We start from the raw sequence: 14,782 nt of genomic DNA on the forward strand, positions 1-14,782 counted from the left end.
CAAGGACAGCTTTTTTCCATCTACGTAACATTGCAAAAATCAGAAACTTTGTCCAAAAATGATGCAGAAAAATGTATCCATGATTTTGTTACTTCTAGGTTTTAGACTACTGCAATGCTCTACTTTCCGGCTACCCAGATACAGTGCCTTGCGAAAGTATTCGGCCCCCTTGAACTTTGCGACCTTTTGCCACATTTCAGGCTTCAAACATAAAGATATAAAACTGTCTTTTTTTGTGAAGAATCAACAACAAGTGGGACACAATCATGAAGTGGAACAACATTTATTGGATATTTCAAACTTTTTTTAACAAATCAAAAACTGAAAAATTGGGCGTGCAAAATTATTCAGCCCCCTTAAGTTAATACTTTGTAGCGCCACCTTTTGCTGCGATTACAGCTGTAAGTCGCTTTGGGTATGTCTCTATCAGTTTTGCACATCGAGAGACTGAAATTTTTTCCCATTCCTCCTTGCAAAACAGCTCGAGCTCAGTGAGGTTGGATGGAGAGCATTTGTGAACAGCAGTTTTCAGTTCTTTCCACAGATCCTCGATTGGATTCAGGTCTGGACTTTGACTTGGCCATTCTAACATCCATATGCTTATATAACATATCCATATGTTTATTTTTGAACCATTCCATTGTAGATTTTTGCTTTATGTTTTGGATCATTGTCTTGTTGGAAGACAAATCTCCGTCCCAGTCTCAGGTCTTTTGCAGACTCCATCAGGTTTTCTTCCAGAATGGTCCTGTATTTGGCTCCATCCATCTTCCCATCAATTTTAACCATCTTCCCTGTCCCTGCTGAAGAAAAGCAGGCCCAAACCATGATGCTGCCACCACCATGTTTGACAGTGGGGATGGTGTGTTCAGCTGTGTTGCTTTTACGCCAAATATAACGCTTTGCATTGTTGCCAAAAAGTTCAATTTTGGTTTCCTCTGACCAGAGCACCCCTTCTTCCACATGTTTGGTGTGTCTACCAGGTGGCTTGTGGCAAACTTTAAACGACACTTTTTATGGATATCTTTAAGAAATGGCTTTCTTCTTGCCACTCTTCCATAAAGGCCAGATTTGTGCAATATACGACTGATTGTTGTCCTATGGACAGAGTCTCCCACCTCAGCTGTAGATCTCTGCAGTTCATCCAGAGTGATCATGGGCCTCTTGGCTGCATCTCTGATCAGTCTTCTCCTTGTATGAGCTGAAAGTTTAGAGGGACGGCCAGGTCTTGGTAGATTTGCAGTGGTCTGATACTCCTTCCATTTCAATATTATCGCTTGCACAGTGCTCCTTGGGATGTTTAAAGCTTGGGGAATCTTTTTGTATCCAAATCCGGCTTTAAACTTCTTCACGACAGTATCTCGGACCTGCCTTGTTCTTCATGATGCTCTCTGCGCTTTTGACGGACCTCTGAGACTATCACAGTGCAGGTGCATTTATACGGAGACTTGATTACACACAGGTGGATTGTATTTATCATCATTAGTCATTTAGGTCAACATTGGATCATTCAGAGATCCTCACTGAACTTCTGGAGAGAGTTTGCTGCACTGAAAGTAAAGGGGCTGAATAATTTTGCACGCCTAATTTTTCAGTTTTTGATTTGTTAAAAAAGTTTGAAATATCCAATAAATGTCGTTCCACTTCATGATTGTGTCCCACTTGTTGTTGATTCTTCACAAAAAAAATACAGTTTTATATCTTTATGTTTGAAGCCTGAAATGTGGCAAAAGGTCGCAAAGTTCAAGGGGGTCGAATACTTTCGCAAGGCACTGTAAAGCACTAAATAAACTTCAGTTAGTGCTAAATACGGCTGCTAGAATCCTGACTAGAACCAAAAAAAATGATCATATTACTCCAGTGCTAGCCTCCCTACACTGGCTTCCTGTCAAGGCAAGGGCTGATTTCAAGGTTAATACTGCTAACCTACAAAGCATCACATGGGCTTGCTCCTACCTATCTCTCTGATTTGGTCCTGCCGTACATACCTACACATACGCTACGGTCACAAGACGCAGGCCTCCTAATTGTCCCTAGAATTTCTAAGCAAACAGCTGGAGGCAGGGCCTACTCCTATAGAGCTCCATTTTTATGGAATGGTCTGCCTACCCATGTGAGACGCAAACTCGGTCTCAACCTTTGAGTCTTTACTGAAGACTCATCTCTTCAGTGGGTCATATGATTGAATGTAGTCTGGCCCAGGGGTGTGAAGGTGAATGGAAAGGCTCTGGAGCAACGAACCGCCCTTGCTGTCTCTGCCTGGCCTTTTCCCCTCTTTCCACTGGGATTCTCTGCCTCTAACCCTATTACAGGGGCTGAGTCACTGGCTTACTTGTGCTCTTTCATGCCGTCCCTAGGAGGGGTGCGTCACTTGAGTGGGTTGAGTCACTGATGTGATCTTCCTGTCTGGGTTGGCGCCCCCCCTTGGGTTGTGCCTGGCGGAGATCTTTGTGGGCTATACTCGGCCTTGTCTCAGGATGGTAAGTTGGTGGTTGAAGATATCCCTCTAGTGGTGTGGGGGCTGTGCCTCCTGACCCCTCCTGTCTCAGCCTCCAGTATTTTGCTGCAGTAGTTTATGTGTCGGGGGGCTAGGGTCAGTTTGTTATATCTGGAGTACTTCTCCTGTCTTATCTGGTGTCCTGTGTGAATTTAAGTATGCTCTCTCTAATTCTCTCTTTCTTTCTCTCTCTCGGAGGACCTGAGCCCTAGGACCATGCCTCAGGACTACCTGGCATGATGACTCCTTGCTGTCCCCAGTCCACCTGGCCGTGCTGCTGCTCCAGTCTCAACTGTTCTGCCTGCGGCTATAGAATCCTGACCTGTTCACCGGACGTGCTACCTGTTCCAGACCTATTATATGACCATGCTGGTCATTTATGAACATTTGAACATCTTGGCCATGTTCTGTTATAATCTCCACCCGGCACAGCCAGAAGAGGACTGGCCACCCCTCATAGCCTGGTTCCTCTCTAGGTTTCTTCCTAGGTTTGGCCTTTCTATTGAGTTTTTCCTAGCTAACGTGCTTCAACACATGCATTGCTTGCTGTTTGGGGTTTTAGGCTGGGTTTCTGTACAGCACTTTGAGATATCAGCTGATGTACGAAGGGCTATATAAATACATTTGATTTTTATTTTTCAAGAAATTTGCAAACATATCTAAAAAAACGTTTTTGCTTAGTCATGGAGTGTTGTGTGTAGATGAAGATTATTTTTTAAATGTGGTCTATTTTAGAATAAGTAACAAAATGTGGAAAAAGTCAAGGGGTCTGAATACCTCCTGAATGCACTGTATGTATTGGATAACTGCAATATAATTTTCTTTTTTTGGGCTTGGGCTCATTACATGTCATTAATGTATGGATCGTAAAATGCATTTCATATATGGCTCATCAGGCTCAGGTAGCATCAGGTTAGCATTTTCATGCTGATCAAAGCTCTAATCAAACCCAGACATATGATTATGATTTTGAATGATATACATGACTACCTGGGAGAAAAGTGATTTATTATCGGTGTGGGGCATTTGTAAAATACCAGGAAAATATTAAATCCTGGTGTATTAAATCCTTCTCCTTCTTTGGGGTGGACCCACCAGTCTCAATCAACGAGAGAAGATTTTAAATAGACACTATGACATTGTAGATATTATTGGATTACTTTGTTTTATTTTTATAAATGGAGCATTTTCTAAATTCAAATGGATCATCTGCAACTGGACACATTTTAGAAGACATGTTTGGCCGAATCGAGAATGAAGATCGTATTGCCACATTAAGGTTGGTCGAAAATTCGCTGTGCTACACCAAACAGTACTTAACCTGTAACTCCCAGTAATGGATACCAAAAAGCTTTGGTAAAACACATTATCTGATGTAACACTCTGTAGTTAATGCAGGCCTGGAGTTCAGCTGAACAAATCACAGCTCTCACTATAAACTTATCACCAGAAGTAAGTACCAACAAACAAAAAAGTTTTGCATGACAAGCAGTGGAATGATGGCAGAAACAGACTGGTACCCAGGTTAAAGCCAAATGTATAGCCTGTTAACCAAGCCATGCCAAACAATCAGTGCCGAAAAATCTGCGCACCGGAACAAAGCTTCACGTTAACTGTCGCATCCCACAGTCTTGACAGACGCTACAACACCAGTTTTGTTACGTGCGTCTGTCCACGAGCTTGAGATAAAACGGCTGACGGGGCTAAATCCTGAAACATCCCAAAACAACCACGAATTCCTGCTTCAAATAACGCGAAAACATCATTTTTATAATACTTTGTACAGCTTGACCATTACCTCATTATAAATCATTGGTATACAACACCACCATTGATTCAACCTGACACCCATAGCATGAATGACCCAGAGTTGCTTGAATGACTGTTGTCTGACAGAGTAAATGGTTCATCCCGTTCTCTTTGTGGATGTTATCCATGCCTCAGGACATCCCCTCGAATATTCTACCAGACAGAGCAGCCATGTAGTTTCTCCCTTGTGAGTCAGTATATCTGGGTCACTTTATGGCTGCATTTACACAGGCAGGCCAAACTCGGATTGGTCAAAAGACCAACTGAGAAAAAGATCAGAATGGGGCTGCCCGTTTTAAAGGAGCCGTCGTCTTTCCTGTGACGAGTCCACAAACATCACCATTTTCAGAGCCTCTGCGTGGAAGTGCAGTACTAATATTGAGGCACATTTGTATTTTTCTAACAGAAAAGAGAATGTGAAAATTAGTTATGTACGTGCAAAAGTTCCAAGTCAGTTGAATGTTGACGGACAAACAGATTTTTCATAATCTGTCCGGCCCCGGCTTCAAGCACATCAGCGTGGCAGTGTCAACAGCTGTTTGTTCATTACCCTGGCTTCCAAAGGATGGCAACTGTTTAATGAGATCCCCTCCAGATCAAAGATTGCCTTAAATAGCAGTGGGTGCCTACATTTATTTTACGATTGCCCATTGGGCTGTGGCAGTCATTAAAACAGATTCCATCTCAAGTCTTGTTCTCTACACTCCCTTTACAGATTTTAGTGTTCACCAATTACAGTGTCAAGAAAAAGGATGCAAACCCTTTGGAATTACCTGGAGTTCTGCATAAATTGGTCATATAATCCAATCTTCATCTAAATCATAACAATAAACAAACAGTCTGCTTAATCTCACAAACAGTCTGCTTAAACACACAATTACACTTTGTTTTTATTGAATACACCATATAAACAGTTGCAGTGCAGGATGGGAAAAGTATGTGAACCCTTGGATTTAATAACTGCTTGACCCTCCTTTGGCACTAATAATCTCAACCAAACATTTTCTGAGGTCAGGACTCTGACTGGGCCCCTCCAGAAGGCGTATTTTCTTCCGTTGAAGATTTCCTTCTGTGTTTTGGGTCGTTGTCCTGTTGCGTCGTCCAACTTGTTGAGCTTCAATTGGCAGATACTTACATTCTCCTGCAAAATGTCTTGATAAACATGGAAATTCATTTTTCTGTTGATGACAGCAAGTTGTCCAGTCTCTGAGGCAGCAAAGCAGCCCCAAACCATGATGCTCCCTCCACACGTTAGTTGGGATGAGGTTTTGATATTGGCAAACTTGTTGTGAATAGCAAACTCACATTGTGTGAGTTTTTAAATAGGGCAGCGCTAACCAACATCTCCAATCTCGTCTCATTGATTGGACTCTAGGTTAGCCGACTCCTGACGCCAATTAGCTTTTGGAGAAGTCATTAGCCTTGGGGTTCACATACTTTTCCAACCTACACTGAATGTTTAAAGTATGTATTCAATAGACAAAAAAAATACAATAATTATTTTAAGCACGGTCTATTGTTGAAACTTAGAGGAAGATCAGATCCCATTTGACCAATTTATGTAGAAATCCAGGTAATTCCAAAGGGTTCATACTTTTTCTTAACAGTTTTAGGAGCCATGGAGCCTCTTATAGATGTGATAGACAAATAGAACCAGGATGTTTGTTTCAGGCATTGACATTATTTTAGATGTATGAAACAATAAAAAAAAACAGTAACAGCATTTCAGCAAAACATTTAATTCAATTCCACATTTCACTTCTGGCTGGACTCAGATTTGGATGTGGAGGCCCTAAGGGAGGAGAGACGGCGCCTTTTGGCGATCTGTTCCTGGCGCTTCTCCTTAGCCTCCTGCAAACAAGGATGAGATTTGTTAGTCCTCCTACATGTTACTCTGACAAAATTGTTCACGTCATTGGGGATTTTATACATACGGACATTTTTAATTAGTTAACCATTTTATGAGTCAACTTGCAATCATACATCAACTCGCTTGCAATCGTTGGAATGAAATCAATGGTGTTCACAACATTCAGGGCAATTCATTACACAGAATAGATAATGACTCATATTACAGCCAAATGCCTAAGTAGTGCCTAAGTCCCTTCGGTACCTTCATCCTCTTGGCCAGCAGTTTGGCGTACTCGGAAGCCTCTTCCTTGTTCTTCTGGGTGCGCTGTTTCTTAAGGGCAATGCGGCGGCGCTTGTGCTGCAGCACACGAGGTGTCACTAGCCTCTGGATCCTGGGAGCCTTGGTCCTAGGCTTCTTACCTGGAAAAGATGGGGGAGAAGAGGTTACCAGTGGCATTTACTACAAAGTGTGTGCGTGCGCATGGGAAAATAGTTAAGGTTTCAATGTTTATGAAATGTATGTAGATCTTAGTGATTGAGAGTTATAGCCGTTGTTCATTCTAGTTAGCATTCTGAATGTTCACATGAAAGAAATGTCCCATTCATTCAAAATGTCCCACACAAAACTATAAGTTGCCTCAAATTAGATTTTAGCAAATCTACTTATTGGGAGAGCATTGCAGTTCAACCAGCCATGGTCAGAGGGTCAGGTTGCATCTGGTAAAGCAGCTCTACAGTTTCTATAGCACAACATTGTCCCCCCTTTGAGGCTACAGACCAGCCAGAAAGGGTCTACTGGTGTGCCAGACAATAACTTTTGCACAATTTGGCAAGCAGAAATATTAGAAGTAAAAATTTTTTTTTTTTTTAAATCATGCTGTCAAGAGTTTACAAGTGCTGATGTGCTAAGCTTGTTACCAATCCATTCATTAACAGGGCCATTTAGAAGTAGTGTTGGCCTCACCTTCTTTAGTCAGGGGTCTCCTCACAACATACTGCCTGACATCATCCTCCTTGGCCAGGTTGAAGAGCTTGCGGATCTTGCTGGCCCTCTTGGGCCCCAAGCGGCGGGGCACAGTGCTGTCGGTCAGGCCGGGGATGTCCTTCTCACCTGGGAGATGGAGGAAAAAGGTGTCAGGCCACTAGATAAATAAAAAAAAGTCTATACAGAAATCACCACCCATATCATCCAAGCGCTGGCAGCGGGAGCAGAACAGCACTGAGGATGTTCAAGTTGTTTTCAAAGGTATATAGTCTTGAAACATGCACATCTTGTTTTCCTTAATGGGTTTTGTAAATTTGTATTTGGTATATTGTGTTTAATAGATTAGATTTATGCAGGACTCATCTTTAAAAAATTAGAAGGCCCTAGTCTCAGTAGGACTTCCCTGTGAAAATGAAGGTTAAATAATACATGGAAAAAATATGACCTTTCAAAATAACCCAATGTTAAATGGGAAAAGGATTGGGAGAGCATTGCAGTTCAACCAGTCATGGTCAGAGGGTCAGGTTGCATCTGGTAAAGCAGCTCTACAGTTTCTATAGCACAACACTGTCCCCCCTTTGAGGCTACAGATCAGCCAGAAAGGGTCTACTAAGGTGTGCCAAAGTGAGTGGTTACCATCATTACAACTCCATACCTTTCTTGATGATAACCAAGTTCAGCACGCTGAGGTTGGCATCAACGATGCAGCCACGGACAGACTTGCGTTTGCGCTCTCCTGTCCTACGGGGGCGGTAACAGGAATGGCCCTTGGCAAGCAGCAAGCGCACACGGCCATGGGTCAGCACACCCTGCTTCATGGGGAAGCCCTGCTTGTCGTTGCCTCCGCTGATGCGCACCATGTAGCCCTGGGAGAGATGAGAGCCAAGATTAAGTTAAAAAACCTAGCTCTATACAAGGACCTGATGATCATACAAGTTAGACATTTGTTTAGTGAAATGTATTAGCGAAAGGTTTGGAAGAGCAATGCAGTTCAACCAGCCATGGTCAGAGTGTAAAGTTGCATCTTGTAAAGCAGCTCTGCAGTTTCTGTAGCACAACACTGTCCCCCCTACAGACCAGCCAGGAAGGGTCTACTAAGTTGTGTGAGATCATGTTGAGTTGAACACGAAACCGAATGTTGACACTGCTCAAGACACACTGGCATCCAAGGCATTACATTTACTATTCCAAAATTACCCAGTGCTATAGTCAATGAGCTTGGAGTAAATACTGAAGACTACATTCACTTGAGTTTGAGGCTAACTAATTTAACTATTTTTAAAAATTGCCTGCAGGATCTGAAAACTGAGCATCTTTCTTAGTGACTGTAGCTTACCTTCCACTCATCTCCCAGGGGATCAGCAGCCACCTCTGTGGCCATACGCTTCTCGTAGAAGGTTCGCAACTTGCGCTCATCATCCACTTCAATCAGCTTCTGACAGCCAGTGGCAGGAAACGAGATATTCAGCTGAGAGAGACATATCACACATCAGTGTGTTGTAGATTGACCAGATGTAGCAAGCTCTCATTGTTGAGAAGGCCATAGCAATGTACATCAGGCAGATTGCTTGCTAGACAATCACCTTGAACCTATGCTACCCATCCATAACCAACTTTAAATGTCTTGAATAATTAACTACAACAGTAGCCTAACCAAAACGATGGTGAGACAGCTGAATTGAGTGCAACATTATGCAGATGTACACGGGATGCTAGCATGTTGGCTGTTAATGCAATTGGTTAATTCTTGTTAGCTAGTTTCCTAGAAACAAGATTCGTTACACAGAACACGGGATGCAAGTGAATTTCAGTCACGGGAAAATAATTCGGCAGCTAACTTCACACTATTTGGAACGATCCAGGGACACGCTGTTAAGTAGCTAACGTTAACTGTAGTTAACCAATGTCGGAAGCTTGCTGGCTGTAAGCGGCCTTGAGGATGACTACGTTGCGATTATCAAACCTGCAACTGATTGGCGAAATATGGATGTGTGAACAAACCCACATCAGAGATAATATTCGTACCCCCACCCCAAAGAACAGCAGAGGATACGTTGTTGCGGTTCTTTGAATGACGCCCGGCAAGACCTGCACATTTCTCTCAGGAGGCAGACATGTTTTCAGGTTCACTTAGTAACGTTGCCAGCCATAGCTAACTAGCTAGCTAGCAACAAAATCAACATGCATCCTAAAATACAATGCAATATCTGACTAAACAAGATACCGTGTTATAATATTGTAATAAACTACTCCAATTCGGCCTGGACATTAACAAGGATATACATGTTAATTGAAAGATGAGTTGAATTGAATTATCTTACCTTCATTTTGTAAAACTGGCTCGACAACAGTCTGCCACCGAAAAGAGAGCGGATGTCCGCCTTTCTGTCTCACATAGGCATCATATGTTATCGCGATAACACGTGGTGTTAGTTACAATGTTGCGTTTTTATCATATTAATCTTTCACCAGCATTTAAAACTGCATGCACAAATGTAATGGGAACATTCCGTTTAATACTCCTAAATGAAACATGTAATTATTTAAAAAAATGTAACTGAACCTGGTCTCTAATATCCCCATATTCCCCTCCAATGACAGTATAAACAAGGCATTCGTCTTTCTTTATTGTCAACTATAGGCCTTTCAATATGCTGTAATTCACTACATATATGATTTCATAATTTTTGTCTTTATGGAAAATTATACTTGTGCATCATCATGCATCTGTTACAATTAGTTGCTGTATTCAAGGGTAGGCCTACTTGAGATTTCACCACACTTCAGTGCCAGAAACATGGGAGGGAAAGGTAGATTTATGGAGTAATGGGGTGGAAGAGCCAAGATTGAGTGAAATGCTAAGGAAATATTCAGGGGATGTAGTATTTAACTATGCATTTCATTTCATTTCCTTAGGAAGACGAGAATAATGGGTAGAATTTAGACATTCCCTTTCCCTGGTCCACACTCCAGTCTAGTTGGTGGCGGCAATGCGCCCCAAAGTTGGTTGCCAACTGCCATATAAAATCCACAGAAGAAGAAGAAGAAGAATTACAGCGAATTAAATTGTAGACCAGTTAGCCAAAAGAGCTTTGAAACCTGATATAATTGATATTAATGTTCCACTGGGTAGAGGTCAGGCCAAGTGTATGATCAGAGTCATTTTGATAGATGTGTGGCAGAAGAGATGGGACTCTGAGCCCAAGTGCCGGCATTTATATGCCCTGCAAAGAAAGGTCGGTGGACCAATATTCAATGGTCAGATTAGGAAGGAAGAGGTGGTGTTTGCTCGATTGCTCTTCGGACATTGTCCATTGAACTTGTCATTACATCTGGTTGGCAAGCATGTGAATGGTTTGTGTCTGGACTGTATGATCCATGAAACGGTGGAGCGTGCGTTATTATATTGTGGTAAGTATGTTGAGGAGAGGAAAAGATCGAAGTGTAGGGTCATTGAGGTTGGACGGGGTTGGACGGGTTGGAAGGGATTTTGGGGATGTGGGAGGGTCTATAAGAAGTTAGTAGAGCTATTTTTTATTTTCTCAGAAGTACTGAGTTAGGTAGGAGGATTTAGAAATGTTGTAAACCGTAATAGACTACACACTCCAGCACTGTAGGTTGCAGCACGCAACGTTGGCTTGCGGACCACCATTATATACCGTCTGTGAACTGATTGACCCCCCATCTATCTTCAGAGCTCGTGCTGCTAGGTGGCCTAAACTGGGACTTGCTTAACACCCCAGCCACCCTACAATCTAAGCTTGATACCCTCAATCTCACACAAATTATCGATGAACCTAACAGGTACCACCCCAAAGCCGTAAACACGGGCACCCTCATAGATATCATCCTAACCAACTTGCCCTCTTGACTGTACAGTATGTTTGTTTTACTCCATGTGTAACTCTGTGTTGTTGTATGTGTCGAACTGCTTTGCTTTATCTTGGCCAGGTTGCAATTGTAAATGAGAACTTGTTCTCAACTTGCCTACCTGGTAGGTGAAAAAAAGAAGAGAGTAATTGGGTGAAGGCCACGGTGGGGAGGATCACGGAAAATAAAATAAAGAAGGAAGTGGAACATATTATGAATAAAGGTGGAGTGGGGGATTGCACAGGCCTTCGGAAAGATCTGGTGAACGAGAAGATGATGAAAAAAAAAGGAGAGACATTGAATATTTATTGAGTGAATATGGAATAGAGGATCGCACAGAACTTTTTGAAGAGCTTGAGGAGGAAATGGAACAGGACGAGAGTGAGGATTAATTAAATGTAGTGGCAGGTGCTTTGATGACTGCTGAGAAGAAGTTGAGTGTAGAGGAAAGTAGTGAGGTGAGGAAGGTGGGCGTCAAATGCAAAAACAGGGATACAAGCTCCAATAGTTGAGAGATTAAATTTGTTGAGAGTGAGGGTGAACTATCTGCGGTGAGGATCACCAATTTCGGGCCTCGTCCTAAAGATTATTTTGGTCCAGTGGGAGTGAGACTTGTAGAGAGAATGGAGTTTTGCTGTGTGGTTGATCCATATGTGGTATCAGGTTGGGTGGAGGAGAGGTTGGGGACTGTTGAGATGGAGAAGGTAACTTGGAGTGGACTCGTGATTATTTATTGTATTTCCTCCGCCCAGAGGGCGCTCTGGTTTACGAGATTAGGGGCAATAATTTTGACGTGCTTTGCTCTCTATGACAGGGCGCCTTTGAAAGGAATGATAACGGGGGTGGAAGATTCCCAGTGTCTGTGACGCCTGCCGCTTGATGAAACATGGGTCTGTTGGGGAAAAGGAGAAGACATTATCTGTCATGCTGAGTTTTGATGCAGTTGTTACCAGATAAGGTAAAAGTAGGAAGTGTCAGTTATCCATTGAGAGTTTATGTTCTGAAAATATTACAGTGTTTATCAGCATATTGCAACAGATGCCTAGATGTGAGAAGTGTGCAGGAGGGCATGAGACAAAGGAATGTGTAGTATCGGTGTAGAAAGTTCTGTGTGTTAGTTGTGGGGGTGATCATGGGACTGGAGATACGAAGTATCCGGTGAGAGAAAGGCAGATTGAGAGTAGTACAGAAAGTGTTGAATACTGAAGCAGTGAAGAGAGTGATAGAGAAGGATGGGTATAGTTTGAGGGATCCTGAGAGGATTCCCGTGGGTAGGCAGAGGTCGAGAGAGTGATGGGAAGAATGTGCGCTTCAGTAAGGTGGGCTTTTTAGCATTTATAGCCATGGTTGTACTGCAGAAATGAATCGAAAGTCACAGAAAATATAGTTTGTAGTGGTAGCGGCAGAGAGGTACTTGGGATTGCGAGAATTTACTGCAGAGCAGCTAGAGGCGGTGTTGAGTGGTAGTGATATGTCCTCTCAGACCGTTGGTCTGGAGTAGGAATAGATAGGGTTAAATAGTGGAATGAGTGGTGTTTTTTTTTAGAGAGGGCTAATAGGTGGTAGGGTAATTTTCCTTTTTCCCAATTTTGCATTATTATTTCCAGTAATGTAATGTATGTAGACCATGAATGGCATCACACACCAGTGCAGTAGGTGGCGGTGTATGCAACTAGAAGTTCGATGCGATCCGACAACCAAATCCCAAGAAGAAGATGACGAAGAACAAGAACAATAATTACAGCGCTTTTGCACTTTGTTGAGAGCGGAGTTGTACGACAAGCTTGCATTGGGATATACTGGTGATTTAAAATGCGTTTGAATTTGGATGCATTTTGTATACAGCTACGTGTTTCAAATTATGGTAAATATCGTCTAGCGGTCCACAGCTGATTTGATAGTCGACTGCTTTATCTCAATAGTGACTGCGGAGTCCTATCTATTACTAGAACAAGTCGAGACATGACTAATCCTATGTTTTGGGACCAACTGCAAGCTGGAAGCTCCGAGGTGGACTGGTGTGAAGGCAATTACCTTATTTACCCTAGCATTGCAGAGTTTTATAACACGGTTAGTCATTTATCTTTATGCCAATATTGTAATCTGTTTTGTGACAGCCATTGTTTAGTGTCTTTGTGTCAATATTTGCTAATCCTTACTTTTCTGCATGGCACTGCTTCCCGTTATTTACTGTATTGTGATTTCGTTTGAATGTTACTACCCCAGATTGGTAGTCGACACATCCTCACTTTTCAACAGTTGGATTTTTAGGACATAGAAAGGGGTAAAGAACACACAGGCGCAATGGCACCTCCTCTGTTTCAACAGCTGTCAGCTACCATCAATGCTGAGTTGTTTGTTTGTTTTTGCCTATCAAGAAGACATCTTGGTATTTAGATGAAACATTTTCATATTGTTCAGTAGGCCTACCTCTTGTATTCGTATACGTGTTCCTAAAGATTCAGAAGTTCTGTTGCAATACAGAGTGAAATTAATGGATGTGTATTGTATTTATATCAAGCATATCACATGCTTGGTAACTTTTAGGCTACAATTCTGCTCACATTTTCATTCCCTTCATTTTTTTCCCCCTCATTTCAGATCAGCAACATCTTGTTTTTTGTTTTACCGCCTATATTAATGTGCTTGTTCCGCCAGTATGCAACACATTTCAACAGTGGAATATATCTCATTTGGATTCTACTGGTTGTGATTGGTAAGTTGTTTTGACAAAGCATGATGATTCCTTCATATACTTTGACTTGTGTGTGTGTGTGTGTGTGTGTGGTCTGAACGTCATCTTATTTTAAGGGCACTCATACTTATAGGTTTAGGTCTGAAAAAAGGTAGTCTGAATATATAGAACACATCCCACACGTTTTCCTTTAATGGAAGACTTAAGGATGGCCATGTCACTAAAATGGCCATGTCTAGGTGTATGATGACACCAACCAAACATTGCTATCACAGTTAGTGCATTCGGAAAGTATTCAGACCCCTTGACTTTTTCCACATTTTGTTACACCCTTATTCTAAAATTGATTAAATAGTTTTTTTCTCATCACTTTACACACAATATCCCATAATGACAAACCAAAAACAGGTTTTCAGAACATTTAGCAAATGTTTAAAAAAAATCTACTTCACATTTACATAAGTACAGCCTCAGGTCTTCTTGGGTATGGCACTACAGCTTGGCTCACCTGTATTTGGGGAGTTTAATCACATTCTTCTCTGCAGATCCTCAAGCTCTGTCAGGTTGGTTGGGGAGCGTCACTGCACAGCTATTTTAGATCGGGTTCATGTCCGGGCTCTGGCTGGGCCACTCAAGGACATTCAGAGACTTGTCCTGACGCCAATCCTGCATTGTCTTGGCTGTGTACTTAGGGCCGTTGTCCTCTTAGATGGTGAACCTTCACCCCAGTCTGAGGTCCTGAGTGCTCTGGAGCAGGTTTTCATCAAGAATCTCTCTGTACTTTGCTCCGTTCATCTTTCCCTCGATCCTGACTAGTCTCCCAGTCTCTGCTGCTGAAAAACATCCCACAGCATGCTGCTGCCACCACCATGCTTCAACATAGGGATGGTGCCAGGTTTTCTCCAGGATGTGGGGCTTGGCATTCAGGCCAAAGAGTTCAATCTTGGTTTCATCAGACCAGAAAAAATCTTGTTTCTCATGGTCTGAATCCTTTAGGTGCCTTTCTGCAAACTCCAAGTGTGCTGTCGTGCCTTACTGAGGTTTGGCTTCTGTCTGGCCACTCTACAATAAAATA

At 42.3% G+C, this 14,782-nt stretch overlaps 2 protein-coding genes across 2 annotated transcripts in view; one reads left to right on the forward strand and one right to left on the reverse strand.

The window, feature by feature from the left end:
* Positions 1-6,024: 6,024 nt before the first annotated feature.
* On the reverse strand, positions 6,025-9,518 carry LOC139418762 (small ribosomal subunit protein eS6). Its single transcript, XM_071168444.1, has 6 exons — positions 9,464-9,518; positions 8,479-8,610; positions 7,798-8,008; positions 7,122-7,268; positions 6,420-6,577; positions 6,025-6,157 (listed from the first exon to the last, which is right to left on the reverse strand). Exons 1-6 carry the CDS (start codon positions 9,467-9,469, stop codon positions 6,062-6,064), a joined length of 750 nt encoding a protein of 249 aa, XP_071024545.1. The 5' UTR covers positions 9,470-9,518; the 3' UTR covers positions 6,025-6,061.
* A 3,176-nt stretch (positions 9,519-12,694) lies between these two features.
* The window catches only part of LOC139418763 (alkaline ceramidase 2-like), a 29,125-nt gene continuing 27,037 nt past the window's right edge, over positions 12,695-14,782 (forward strand). Inside the window, exons 1-2 of the mRNA XM_071168445.1 lie at positions 12,695-13,082; positions 13,614-13,728. Coding sequence (XP_071024546.1) covers positions 12,975-13,082; positions 13,614-13,728 — 223 coding nt within the window. The 5' untranslated portion in view covers positions 12,695-12,974. The remainder of the gene's footprint in view (positions 13,083-13,613; positions 13,729-14,782) is intronic.

Source organism: Oncorhynchus clarkii, chromosome 10 (genome assembly GCF_045791955.1).
Source record: "Oncorhynchus clarkii lewisi isolate Uvic-CL-2024 chromosome 10, UVic_Ocla_1.0, whole genome shotgun sequence".
Classification (NCBI taxonomy): Eukaryota; Metazoa; Chordata; class Actinopteri; order Salmoniformes; family Salmonidae; genus Oncorhynchus; species Oncorhynchus clarkii.

Bases quoted from the DNA above. Each gene is read 5' to 3' on its own strand.
- LOC139418762 (XM_071168444.1), bottom strand. The intron at 6,578-7,121 runs GTGAGGCCAACA...CATCTTTTCCAG, and splicing joins GAGACCCCTGACTAAAGAAG to GTAAGAAGCCTAGGACCAAG. The intron at 6,158-6,419 runs GTACCGAAGGGA...CCTTGTTTGCAG, and splicing joins TGCTGGCCAAGAGGATGAAG to GAGGCTAAGGAGAAGCGCCA.